We start from the raw sequence: 14,384 nt of genomic DNA, 5'->3' as shown, positions 1-14,384 counted from the left end.
AAATAGTAATGTCATAGTTGATCAAGATGGCATATATTTTAACTACTTTTTGTGTCTAATGTACAAGAGCATTTTTTTCAAACTTATTTTATGTGTAAAATCTTGTAGTGTAGTAGTGAAGTAAAAGGTTTAAGAAAAGCTATTTTGTCCAATATGCTAAATAAAATGTTCACTTTCTTATTGGGGATTTGATAACACCAGTAAATAATTATTTGGGTACTTGGGGGCAGAAAAAATAAGTTGAGTACATATAAATTACTTATTATTACTCATACCATGTTGACATGATGATCTTGTCAGCAAACAGCTTTGTTTACACATCCAACAGATATGAAGAAACATTATCCACTGAAGATGTTATTTGCTTGACTGTTTTTACTGACTCATCACAAACCGTCTGCTGTCTGGTGCTGAACAGGGAGGTTTTTTGCTTTGCCTGCTGCAGCCAAGAACAACTATATCAGTCAACAGAAACAACATATGGACCAGATGGCTAAACAGTGAGCTGGAACTCAGTTAAGATACTATACGGATGCAGGATGAATCTAAGAGCAGCTTCAATGTCAACTGCCTTATCATCATAAATGCAACAGCAATGAGTTTACAAACATACCATTGATTTTATGTAAAAAATAAAAGACCAGAGTCTTTCCAGCACACAAGATTGTTTAATTCCTCATGGCTACATATCCAAGCAATACGTTAATCAAAGACCAGAATAGAGTCCAACGTCGCCTAATTGTCAACCGTTACATTTGTTAAGTTCACAGTGGCATTTGTTTTCAGTGACATGTCTACTTGATTGTCCACATACAGATTGATATTAGCTGATGACCAGCTGAACACATGCTGCAGTAAGCATTGCATATTTTTCTAGAAGAATGAGGTAGCACTGAGTTCATCAAAACACATTCTCTGTATTTATACAAATATAACACAGCAATATATTATGAGATATAGTCTAACAGTAACAAGTCCAGAGGACATTCCTGAGTCCAAAAGTAAGAAGTCTGAGAAACTTACCGCTGTGGGAAGTCAATTGAGGTAAATGTTGTATCACTTCAACTGTACATATGGCTCCCAGCAGAAACATCGCCTCTCAAATTCTGCCTTTGATTCACAGCTGACATTAAATAAATGTTGTGTAATTTTGACGCCAAGCCAAATGATAAAAAAAAATGAAAAAGTAAAATAAAGCACAACAATAAACAATTCCAACAAATATGCGTCCAGTTTCTTTTAAATACCAATTGATTCTTTAGGAGACGTAACATTTCTGTGGAAACAGATGGCATCCACACTCCCTGAAAGCTGCTATTAAAAGTAGAACCAAATGTTTACCAAAGGAAATACAAAATGGCTTCAGCAAACGGTTACAGACAGGAGCTACGACACTGCACTAAGGCTTTTTGGTCTTCATTAGCTGCACTTCAGAAACTACATTGTTCTACTGATGACTACTGAAAGGCAGCTACATATTGGATAATTAGCTATAAATGTAACTGACGCCTACAGAGGCGCAGCACTGATTCTCATCATGCAACTTTCTGTTCTAAAGACACTTCTGAACAAACCTGGTTAAGCCCTTTAGACAAGAACACCACTACATTTAAAAAGTCTTCTAACAGGCACTAAGGTAACTGTGATCTGAATCTATGTTGTGGTTGGTGTGGAAGCTTTGAGGCCAAACATCATTTCAAGCACAAAAATCATTTCAAGCACGTTAAAGTAACAGAAAGACGATGCTCAAGAAATTGTGTAGCTTCAGTTTTGCAGCAGATTTTCCCTGGAGTTTATACAATTCTTGTCTGACAAGAGAGGTATATTGTGTGTCATTCTTTTAATCAAAACAGATTTAAAAGCCAGTGAACCTTAATTTGGTCCTTTTGAGGAGGTTGAAGATGAAGACGAGGGACTGTGTGAGGAGGAAAGGGCACTGAAACCACTTGTTCCCGCCTGAGTCACGGTTTGTGACGACACAGGAGCAGATGACTTCTGGGCAAGCAGAGTTCCTGCAACAGACAAACCAGAGGAGAAGACAGCATGACATTAAACAGAAATCAAAAGCTGGCTTTCTCCGTATATCTCTGTCTCTCATGAAAAATCTCATCCGCGAGCGTACATTAAAAAACATGATAATGCAGAAGTCAACTAGTGATATTTCCACACACAGTAATACAATGCAAAACCTAGAATACTTTTCAATATGAACTAGTAGGTCACAAAAATATAAAAAGTTATTTTGGGTGAACTTTATTAATTGAGCAGGTATGACAAGCTGTACCACAAAAACAAAATATTGCTGAATAGCATAATCCAAGTAGAACTGAATGTTTGAGTTTCAAAATGGTTCTCAAAACATAACCAAGAAGACATTTTTTAAAATATGGGCGTATTTTGTATTTTTGGACCCATTTTGTAGGCTGCAGGAACAGAGTAAACTATTACGTATCTTAATTAGTGTCAAGATTTTAGCTATACAAAAGAACTTACCCACAGGTGTCGACAGGTGTTACTAATGCTGAAAAACAACTTTACTTTGTTTGAATGTTTATCATGTGACTGTTGGTCATAGCTGAGTCACTAATGGCTTCCCGGTTATGTGGAGGAATGCAATACTTTATTTAGTTAGTGCAAAATGTTTTAAAAATTAGACATTATAGTAATTTCAATGATTTTGATAAAACATCCAGTTTTCCGCTTCAAATTGGTTGAGTTTTTTGACTGAACGACATGTCCAATAAGTAGTTTAAGGACTCATTTATTGGCTCTAATAAATGTTTTTTCTAAAAGATATCATACCTTTTAAACCCACTAGAGAAACTGAACTACTGTCACAATAAGTAATATGGTTCATCTAGTAAACAATGATGTGTAACAGTTCTTCCAAATGAATATTCACCAAAAAAAAAACCAACACACACACAATAAAGTCAAAAACAGGCTTTCCTTTTCAAATTTCATATCTCACCTGAGTAAATGGTGCCATTGACCTCCACAGAAACGCTGATACTGGCAGGTCCATTAGTAGAGATGTTCAATGATAAATCCTGTTTGCTTTCTGTGAGAGACAAGAAAAAGCTACGATTAAAGGGCATTTCTTTTTTAAACGTTTTTTTTTTTGGCCTTTTGTTGGCTTTATTGGATACGTAAGTAGAGAGGTAGACAGGAAAGCAGGGAGAAGAATGGTGGAAAGACCTGCAACAAAGTGCCGTGAGCTGGAATCGAACTCAGGCTGCTGCATCGGGGACTACAGCCCCTTTTCATGGGTCGCCCGTTCAGCCTGCTGAGCTATCTGGGCGCCCATCAATGGACACTTCTACATTTACCATCCCATAATGTCCGGTGACGGTAAGGTATCATAGCAACAGAAGCAACTCACCGTGCCCATTCTTAAGTTTGAGATTCATGGGGTTAAAGTGTGAGGCCATAGCCAGGAGGTTCTGTTGAAGAGCCTGCTGCATGAGGCGCTGCTGCTCCTCCGCCAGTCGCATCATTTTCTTGTCTGGACCGTCAGCTGAAGCTGCAGCTGCTCCTCGCTCCAGCCTCTCTCTGAGATGCTCCAGTGTGGCAGCTTGTGCCAGCTGCTGCTGCTGCTGCTGCCCCAGTGCCAGAGCCATCGGCAGCCGGGGAAGTCCAGGGGTGGAGGTCTCCTCTGAACGGAAAAAAAAAAAAAACTAAGTGAAATTCATTTTAAAACACTATAATAGTTTTTAAAAAGCATCCAGAGAAAGAGAAAAAAAATCTTCGAAATTACAAACTCCCCTTAGATGAAATGCTGGATGTTTATCATATGTCTGAAAAGTAATACTCTCTATTTAACCTGCAGTTATACTTAGAGAAAGTCAGTTTCCTTATGAAGCTGCTAAATGTGTGGAAATATTAAAACTACTTAATGCAAAACCTGCAAAACCTTGCACCACCACAGGGCACCCACATTAAGTTAAGTACTTGATTTATGACTATTTATGTGATTAAGTCATAAATGGCTGTGGTCATGCTTAGATATTTTTAAGTGAGGAGGATGAATGATAACAATCACCACTAAAACTTAAATAAAGCACAAGAATCCTGTAATGATCACTTGTGGCTACAGAGGCTGCTGTTGTATCTCCTCAGAAAAAGTTGCACAGTGTTGCTTAAGCAGTAAAATAGGTCAAAACTGTTACAACATGCTTTAAAAACCAAGTCCTCTAATAGACTGGTATGAATCAATATAGAATCCAAGCTGGATCAAAGTGATTTTTTTTTAAATCGGATCATGTATCAAATTAGTGACAGCTTTACTACGAACACAACACATAAGACAGTCTGGCATACCTGTGCCTCTCTTTAAGTTTGGACTAGCGGATGTATTCAGGCCGTTGTGTGTGGTCGGGGTGGTTTGCATCGTGGGTGAAGACAGCAGTGCACGGGGAGCAGAGCTCGGGGAGGAAGAGTAGCGGTACAGGCTGTTAGCGTAACTGGGACGACGACCTTCTCTGCGGTTGCTGTCAACGGCTGCCTGCAGCTCACCTGGAGAACTCAGACCTTTCTTCTCACACTCAAATGGGTACAAGTACTTCATGTATCTACAAGGAGAGTTTCATGTGAGTCAGTGACAGAAATGTGCAAATCTGCCTGGACTGATGTGCTCGCTATATAATTCATAATCATGAGAATTTATTAAAGTTACCAGCACTGTTGTTCCAATAAACACAAATGTGCTCAGCTCTCGTTTTAGAGAAGCACGTATAAATTCTGCTGCTGGTTGATGTTGCAAGTGTTAAATAAACTCAGAGGAAAACTCCTTCAAGCAACTTCAGCTCTTGTAAACATCTTGCAGGAGAAAACTGATTTAATTCACCATTAGCGAGCATCATTAATCTAAACTGCTGGTCTGTGTTTAAATCATTGCAAAACGTAATGATTTTTGACATTTATTTTGTAGCCTAATAAATTTGAAATTGTAGAGCCAAATGAAGTAAGTGTGTTGTGATTTTGGCACAAAAACTGTCTTTTGCTCTCCGAGATGTTTTTGGATGATTAGTGGTGCTGAAATGTGCACAAATCCATTTCTAAATCACTTTACACAACTTCAAGTTGCGCATGTTTACCCATTAATATGACGGTGCAGTTCAGACTTACGCTGTGCTGAAAGTGATACAGAAATGTTTCTACTCTGGCTCAGTAACACTGTTGGCACAACACTTAGTAACTGGTAAACTATCATTTCATTTAAGCTTCATTATAACCTCTGTGTTAAGGGGTTGCTTAAACACGTTTTCCTGAATATCTTCAAATTACAACTGATCAATTTTGGCAACGTCCAGGTTGAAATCCAAAAATATTTTAGCTATGGTACAGATGAGGGAATATTGAATCTTGAATTTCCCTCTGGATTAATACAGTATCTATCTATCTATCTATCTATCTATCTATCTATCTATCTATCTATCTATCTATCTATCTATCTATCTATCTATCTATCTATCTATCTATGAGTATATAGCAGGTTGGTGTTTCTCTGGTAAATTGTGTTTTATTGACAGAAACCTGCTTGACAACCTGTTCGCTCATTAGACAGTTGTTCCATTATCAGCTACTCATATCTTCATACTGGACTTCAAACATTTCAGTCTTTGTACCTAAAAGAGACTGTCTTTCAGGGCCATAACTTTTTTTGATCTTCTTCGTTAGAAATGTGAAAGGCACCTACTGGGTACGGAGGGTGAAGGCTGCGCTGGTGATGGATGTGGGGAGATTGAGACCTTTGGTGATCTCCCTCCAGATCTTCTTGTTAATAACCTCCACCAGGCCTCCTTTCTCCGTCACAAGCTTGAAAAGCCGGTACAAGTCCAGCACCTGTTTTGCCATGATGGGGATGCGGTTCACAGGAGTTCCTGCATGAATAAATGCAACACAAAGTGAACTCCTTTAATGTGTACTGCTACAAAACAAGAGGGGTCCTGTTGATGCACTACTAAAGGAGGAAGGGGAGGATGAGACCATATTCTGAGGGCCACAGGTTAATGTTGGATAAATGGCTTAGCATGCATAATCTGTGTGGACGGATGTTTCCAATGAAGCTCATTTCAGATGGCAGGGGGTGGGGATAATTCTACAACCACAGCTTCGTTTCTGCATTGATCGAGGGGGAGGGTGATTTTTACAGCCAGCAGCGTCTGCCAATCACAGCGTTGACAACTAACCCTTCCAATCCCGATTTGGAGAAAAGCCAATTAATGAAGGAGGTCAAAAAGCAGTTGCAGAAATAAGATTAGTTTGTGCTTAAGATGAATGCATGCCACAGACACACGTTTTCCGTCACCAAGACGCTCGTCCACACAGATAAAGATCGGAGATGATATCCGGTTGTATCTCCTCAACTTGAACTGGGATTTGTTTTCATTGGGCCAAACTATGTTACAGGAGTGTCTTTAACAGACAGCGCTAATAAGATTTGGGAGTGTGTTGTCGGATGCTAATTGTTGGACTATGAGTCCAAAATTTTAAACCAACTAGACAACTAATTGGCTTTGCGATCCAAGTTTAATTTGCCCTTTTAACCTTCCTGTGCATTTTATCACCAGCATCCAAACAACGTGTCCTACCAAGCTATCAATGCTAAAAGCAAGTACTGCTTTTAATAAATTAATAATTTGACAATAAATATCTAATCAAGGAAACAAACAAGTAAAACATTTTAATTTGAAACCATTTGCTTCTTTGGTAGCAAACATTTTAACTCTATTTGTTTAACATTTGCCACCAATTAATCAGTTTCAGTAATTGGTCATCAGATCAGTAACTGCACTTGGAGTCAGAAACTGTAAAAACAAAAAAGATCAGATTTTCAACTTTCCGATGGTCCTTGAACCACTCATCTATGAGGCGCCATTCCATCAGGAACAAATCTAAGGATAAAATTGCACATTTCATCAAACTAAGTTTCTATCTGTTCTACGTGTGTCATTAAAAAAAAGTGTTTGCTCAAACCAGATTCTGTAAAACACAAATAATTCTGTGTCCCTTGGCCCCGTTTTGAAGTCATTAGCAACTCAGCTGCAACCAACAGACACACAACAAAAATTCAAGAACTTTATGGCTGAACTGTTGGCTGCATTTACACAGAGCACATCAGAGACCAGTAAGGAAATAAAAGAAAAATGCAAGTAGTAAAATATATACAGTGTGTAGAGCAAACATTTCTTCCAGTATTTGTAACACCTGGGGGCATGTGGAAAACTGCTGAAAATTTTAATTGCATTTTTTTTTTATTTTGCAAAAATAAAAAATCTGAGAAATCCAAGTTTTGCCAATTTTTGCCACATTTTTGAGTTCTCTCTACTTCAAGTCATCATTGTTCTGTTACCGTAGCGGTGCTGGACTTCATAAACATATAATCATACCTCGTTTCTGCATAAAGACAAAGAGTTCATCAAGAAATTCCTTCCGCTGTGGGTCATTATCCAGTTCATAAAGCTGCAAAATGGAAAAAAACTAAACATCAGCAACAAACCAGTAAACTGCTACACCGTAGTAATTTCAGACACTGTTCATGTTTACGTTGAACACATATACTGACCTTGGCAAAGTCCCTGGAAGGTTCTCCTCTCACTTTTCCTCCGTCACTCTCGTCGGCCCAGACTGCACCTCCTCTCTAAAAGAGTGTGTCAACAATAAAGAAAAACATTATACGAGGAGTTCACTTGTGGTTGCTGCAGACTAAAAGCAAGAAAAGCACTCAGAGAGTGCAGTACTCCGCCAAGGCTGCTCAGTCGTGTGATTTTCAACGGCTGAAATCTGAAAAAATTTGTGGCAGAAATCACAGCACTATAGAATGCGTTCATTTAATATAGATGTACCCACAAACAAAATAACCTTGCACTGAGCACAGGCGTGTATTATGCATGTGTACGTTATGTACGGATACCAAATCACATGACCTAAATATGTAGCGGGTGGCAGGAATTGATGGGACTCAGAAACACCCCACAATTTAATCAATGGTTCCTTGTATGATTTCCGATGGATAAGTCCCGATAAGTCCACAGTGGTGGATTTGTAGTAGGATCACAATCATGTGATCATCAGCAGACAGCTGACACAGTGTTCACTTCTTGTCACAGTTGCCGTGACGCTATCTCGCAATGATACAGAAATCTATAACAAATCTGTGGATCCAGACTATAAGCCACATCACTGCCAAAATCTAATCACTTGGTCCTTGTGTCATTTCTGATCTTCCCTGAAAATTTCATCCAGATCCGTTAATTTGTTTTTGAGTAATGTTGCTAACAGACAAACGGACAAACCAATGCCATTATTACTCGGCAGAGGAACCGCCACCTTAGTAATAATGAGATACTAAACTATGAATTTCTATTGAGAAATGATTGTTAAACATATGTATAAAAAAATATAAGCAAGGAGGTGTTGTGTCCTAAATGAGACATCGTTATTACTTAAATCTTCTTATTTTTTGTCATATTCTCTTACAGGTTTCTGGACCTCATGCTATTCATTTTCAGCTTCTAATACTGCTTTTTCCTCAAGCCCAGCATTAGTATGTCCTGCTTTTAACAGCTGGTAATTGTCAACATCTGGCTGCCTGTACGGCTTTCACACAAATTTTTTGTTACATATTTATGTATATACGAGGCAGCTGTATATTTTCTTAAAAGCTAAGCATATTCTAAAAAAGGAGATAAAGGTAACTTAATGCAATGTGTTATTCCTTCATCGCCTCCCGCTCAACATGACAGTTTAAGGTTGAAAATGTGAGTGGAGTACCGTGTTTGTGCAACAGTGTGGAAGAGCCTGCTGTGAGCTTATTGTCCTACTAAGGCGCATTGAGAGCTGCATAATGACGCAAATATGAAAATGAAACTTTATTGGTAGAGAACAGCCTTGAGAATTGTCTCTTTACATTTACATTCATTTGAATTTTCCCCCGCCATTATCCCTGCTGACAGACTTTCTAAATCTTTTATTTTAATACCATTGCTTGCTAAATGCCATTACACATTTGTTTTCTGTAGACTACTGCAGGCCCCTGTTATACATTAACATGTTTCAGATTAAAACAAGCCTGTGTGTTTTACACAGCAAAGCACATTACTGTATTTAACAAGATCAAATGCTTCAATAATCATGCTGGTGGTTAATCGAAATAATGTTTTAGTTTTTGCCTTTTCTCAAATTGACTTTAGTTAATGTCTGTGTTTACACATGTCATTTTGCACTTGGAGCTTATAAAAACAACATTTCACCTTTTGGGAACCAATAATCAGTTGGCTTCTGTTCCAGCAATAACTCTCCTTGTGTTTACAGTAAAAACACCAAACTGCAAATGCTAACACATAATCAGCGGCTGTGTGAAAGTACAAGGCAACGGTTCCCTTTGTTTTGAGATAAACACTCACAGCTCTTTTGGAGGTGATTATAACTGATTTGGAACAGGATATTATTCAATACTGTACTAATATTGTCATAGAAATAGATTTTAAACAGTTGAAGGCTAAATGTTAGATCATTTTGTATGAGCCCTACCCGCATTAAACACTGAACATTTAGATCATTTATTTATTATTTCTAATTCCCTACTTGTAGCTGTGGGATCACATATCAATTATTTCAACTCCTATCTATTGACTATTTATAAAAATCTTGCAATAAACTACAGCCATCATTTATCCTTTACCTTCAGCCCACTGGTTATCCATTAATTTTATTTCAGCATTTTAATCATTAAGCAGAAACAAGCAAAAACATCTATTTTAACCATTCTTCTATGACTGTGATTACGGTGCTTTTACACACATGTAAAGTCAATAGAGACATTGAAGCTGATTCAAACTGAGGATCCATTTTTCTAAAATCTAACTGCAACTTCCATTTTTTTCACCTTCGTCGAACTACAGAAGTGAAATAGTGCTTGGAGATGGTAGTCCAGCCTTACAAATGTCGATTCATCCGCTGGTTAACGATTTTGTAATTCTCATTCCCCAAATTGTCCCCCAGTGGTGGTAGAGCTGTTGACACACCTAATAGCTTCAGCTTAGAATTTCTAATAAAGCACCTCTTCTCCTCCAGCAGAAAGCCTATTGAAGGTAGGTAAACGTCACAGTCTTTTCACCATCAAATCGAAATAAAACCCTTCCCCCCTTATTGATGAGCAACTGAGACCTACTGTGGATCTATTAACAAAGAGCTTTCAGTTAATTGCTCACAGAGCTTTCACACATCCAGGCCTGGGAATCCTGATAGTATTCAGTATGTAGGTCAGGAAAAGGTTTCTATTGTTTTGCTAAAAAGGCTACTTTTTTTTTTTTTTTAAAACAAGGTTTTTATGTCATTTTATTATTTAAATTGCACATTATCAAGTTAATGCATATCACTACAAAGCAATTTTAAAGTGTCTCTTCAACTAGTCATGATGAAAGTTACATCAAACTTTAAAATACTCGTGTTTATACTAACCAATTACCTCTTGTAATGAGCTTTATAAGGAGGGCAAAAGTGACAATAGAACCCTGTCCTGATTTCACTGGTAACCGCAGGGGGGACCAAATTTTTAATCCAAATCAAACTATTAGGCTAAGCAAGTCAAGATCATTTATCTGACCCCTCGCTGTGCTGTGAGCTTGAATGAACAGGGGCTCCTTATCCCCCGCTCATGGTGCATTTAAGCGCTTACAGTGAGACCGCACACAAGCAGCGAACAATAGCTGTCCAGCATGGTGAGGCCTGAAGAGCATGTCAAGATGTTTCATTAATAAAAAGAACAAAAGGAAGCTAAGGAAGCTACAGACAGGGAAGCAAATTTAGGATAAAAAGAGCAACCATTTCAACCATAACTTCCCAAAGTCCTCATTTCAAACCCTTTCACATGCATGTTAGGTGACATAGCTTCACACAAAGTGGAAAGCATTTATAGCTGCATGTGTGGCTGCATTCCTACTTTACTACAGTTACCCAAGATCCAAGCTACACCTCCTGTGTTCACATAAGACACTCACAAACCCAGACACAAATGGGTCACAGCAAATGCCTCACTTGTATTTCTTTTAATTATAAATTAGGATTCTGAGACATTTCTTCTGCTTCAAGCAATAGAACAACACCAACCAATCAGATTCAGAGACGTGCATTTAAGTTGTTTCCACAACAGTCTTTCTTAAGTAATTACTGTGCTTTAATTAAAAGAGAAATGTGCTTCGTTGTTCCAGGTTCAGCGAGCTGCTCTGTGGAAAGGAAACACATTCTCACTGCAGTGGCCATATAATGTATTGATTGCTTGGAGTGGAATTAAGCTGCCATTTAGTGTTGCCAAGCGACGGCTAAATTATGCAAAGCTATCCACCGAGCTACAGTAACGTCAGCACTGAGACTTCTGGGCTTCTCCAGATTTGAATGCACATTTAACTTTGTATATGATCAGAGACTGCTCATGTAGGAAGACGGCCAGTGAAACCACAATCAGTCTTAACGAAAAATTAGGAAAAGTGGGGACAGAGAAGTGCAAGAAAATCAAAAAATCTAATCAAAAAAATAAATAATTTCCAAGAGGTGAGTGAAACCCACTGATGACCATACAAAAGCCCATTCTGCTACAATGAAACTACTCTTAAGTAAACTTTATTGGTAGCTGTTTGCATGCTTTGAGGCACGAACCCAGCTGTCCCTCCACCCACAGGCCTCATTAATCATAATGTATTATATTGACATGGGGCCTTTTCAAAGGAAACACACACAGAAGAACCAATCAGATCAGCCTCCATAAAGAAGCAAAGAAATCCATAAGGAGATCCTTGTTCCTTAGGCACAGTCTGCTAGAAAGCATACTCATAAATACTATCTTTGGATCTCCTGTTTAATACAATCTTTATTCAGGTTTTGAAGGAAACCTGAGTGGTACAGACTTACAGCAGTTAACCCTTGCAGCCAACCTTGTCCATAAATACACACTTGAGGCTATTTCATTAATCCTCTGCTCTCATTAGGGCTCCATCTTCTCAGGCCTGAACTGCCCTCAGTCAGGACAAGATTGGACCCCAGCCAAGACCAATTAGCTTGGCCAGCGACAAGCACTTCTTTTTTTTCCCTTCCAGAGTGTGAGACATGAAGTGAAATACAGCAGAAGGAAAGATATCTGGCTTGGCCACTAATTAAACACTATCAATTCTGGGCATCTTGCCAGAGTAATGTGAGAAAATAGGAGGCAGAGGGGGAGCAGAGCCCGACTCTCAGCGGGAAGAAGTCGGCAATTCATAACAAGTAGCTGACCCCCACACAAACGAAAAGAGATGTAGCTTTTCTCTCTGTGGGGATTAAATAAAGTCCCCACACCCTCAAAACTAAGTCTAAGAATCAGAGGACATATTAAAGCGGATTTAAAAATATTCCAAAATTCACCAAAGGAAAAGCACCATACCTGTTTAAAATGCTCATCATAGCTCCAGTCAGCAAAGTCACTGGGTGATGAGACGCCATGCTGCCCTGCATGAGACATCAGGTTCTTCTCCTCGCGCTCCTCCTTTATCGCTGAAGGTGGAAATTCAGGCATTCGCTCCACAGCAGCTGTTGGAGACGTAGAATAACGTTGGAAGGGGAAGCCTGAACCCTGCTGCAGTTTAGGCCCTTTTGCCTGCTCCTCATCCTCTTCCTCCTCCTCATCCTCTCCATCTTTCTCCTCATTGTTGTCTTCGGGCTCTAATAACTCCTCATCTGAGTCTTCATCATCCTCGTCCTCCTCTGGATCCATTCTTCTCAGATGGTTGGCCAAAGCTTGCTGGGCTTTCCCAAATAACGCTGAGTCTTGTCTGGATCCGGAGGCTCTCGCTGCAGCGGCGGCTTGTTGAGCAAACAGCAGCTGAGCTTGAAGCAGATGTTTTTCCTGCAGGTTCATCTCCGTCTTGGCTTCTTGTTGTCTCTGTAGATGCTCCATCACTGCCTCCAGCTTCACCCCAGCAGCACTGGATGGTGGACACCCAGCTGCCTCCTCCGATAGGCTGGACTATGGACCAAACACAAAATCATAATCAGTGCTTAGAAATTTTAATGCACCACTTGTTTTGTTTTCATATGTAGCAGCAAATAAACCAAAGTTACAAACACTGGAAACTGTATTCAACAAGAAAAGAAAGACTAAGACATGAAAATTAAACTTTTATCTGTTATTCAAGTACAGGACTGAATAAAGTTAGATACATTTATTTTGGGGTTCAAAGAATTCTAGATAACGTGAACTTAAAGGTCGACTTAGAGTATTTGAGATGGACTAAACAAAGTGGGATTATTAAAAACACACAATAAAACAACTTAAGCTGCAAGTAATTCACAGCCTGATCCACATGTTTAATACAGAGAATTAACTTCACAGAGGAGGTAAATGCAAACACAAATGTTGCATCAGAACACACCTTCATCAAAAACTACACCGAAAGCTTCACCGTAACCGAGCAAATGCTTTTAGAAAAGTCTCTATTAATCATCGTTTGCTTTGTTACTGTAACGGACACGAGTGGAAACGCGACCAAACAGTCGTCGACACTCACCATTTGCCCCTTGGAGTAATTCATCATCGCCAACAGGTCTTATCTAGTTTCCCTTCGATCCTCCGGCAGAAACAAGTCGCATCTCATGTCCAGTTTTCTGTTTTCCTGTCTTTTTTGTTTTTTTGTTTTTTTGTTTTTCTGCAGAAAAGATTCTTCTTTGTGAATATAAAAAACACCCCTGCAGCGTGGAGGTCGTGGTGATCGGAGCTGGAGGAGGAGGAGGAGGAGGAGGAGGAGGAGGAGGAGGAGGAGGAGGGGTAATTACGCTCCGTGCTTTACCTTCCTGGTCACTGCGCATGGAAACTCAAACATCTTTGATTGTCTAAGTGGCCCCACATTTGATGAATGAAAGACCCGCCCCGTGCGTAAAGCTCGTAAAGTGTTTTGCAGCTCAGTGGAGCTTCCCACCCACTCCACGAGGAAATCCCACCCCAAAGCACAACCCACTGCTGTTGTCCTCTACGTTTACTGAGGTAACGTGACCTCGACTGTAAAATAAATAAATAATAACATAAGAAATGCACATTTTAATCTGGGGCTGTTTTGACAATGCCTATTGTAAAATCCATAACCGTTAAATAAAAATAGTTTTATTGTTATGTTATCCTATATTATATATAATCTTTCATTTTGTTTTCTCTTAATTTTCTTTGGGCTTGAATGAAATAATCAGGGTTTTTAACCCTCCTGTTTTGTTGCGGGTCAGATTGACCCATTTTAAAGTAAAGAAAAAAAATCTAAAAAAAAGAAAAAATTGTTTAAAGTAGTTTTTGTGGAATGAAATTTCTTCTGTTTGGCTTAACAAGCGTAATCAACACACAAAAATGAAAATGATTCATTTCA

General features: G+C 39.0%; 1 protein-coding gene across 1 annotated transcript; it reads right to left on the bottom strand.

Annotated features, from left to right (window-relative positions):
* Positions 1 to 648: 648 nt before the first annotated feature.
* On the bottom strand, positions 649 to 13,802 carry LOC111587611 (AT-rich interactive domain-containing protein 3A-like). Its single transcript, XM_023297635.3, has 9 exons — positions 13,542 to 13,802; positions 12,419 to 13,000; positions 7,568 to 7,642; positions 7,392 to 7,464; positions 5,699 to 5,882; positions 4,321 to 4,571; positions 3,383 to 3,655; positions 2,972 to 3,061; positions 649 to 2,012 (listed from the first exon to the last, which is right to left on the bottom strand). The coding sequence occupies exons 1-9, from the start codon at positions 13,566 to 13,568 to the stop codon at positions 1,873 to 1,875; spliced, it is 1,695 nt and encodes a 564-aa protein (XP_023153403.2). The 5' UTR covers positions 13,569 to 13,802; the 3' UTR covers positions 649 to 1,872.
* Positions 13,803 to 14,384: the final 582 nt, after the last annotated feature.

This window comes from Amphiprion ocellaris, chromosome 3 (assembly GCF_022539595.1).
Source record: "Amphiprion ocellaris isolate individual 3 ecotype Okinawa chromosome 3, ASM2253959v1, whole genome shotgun sequence".
Lineage (NCBI taxonomy): Eukaryota > Metazoa > Chordata > Actinopteri > Pomacentridae > Amphiprion > Amphiprion ocellaris.
The sequence above is the reverse complement of the archived record's forward strand: the minus strand, read 5'-3'. Positions and strand labels throughout refer to the sequence as shown.

What these genes read in the sequence shown, in the direction of transcription:
- LOC111587611 (XM_023297635.3), bottom strand. Translation starts at nt 13,568, where the DNA reads ATGATGAATTACTCCAAGGGGCAAATG. An exon ending in CTTCCAGGGACTTTGCCAAG is followed by an intron (nt 7,465 to 7,567) that starts GTCAGTATATGT and finishes TCCATTTTGCAG; the next exon opens with CTTTATGAACTGGATAATGA. An exon ending in GCCTTCACCCTCCGTACCCA is followed by an intron (nt 4,572 to 5,698) that starts GTAGGTGCCTTT and finishes CTCTCCTTGTAG; the next exon opens with ATACATGAAGTACTTGTACC.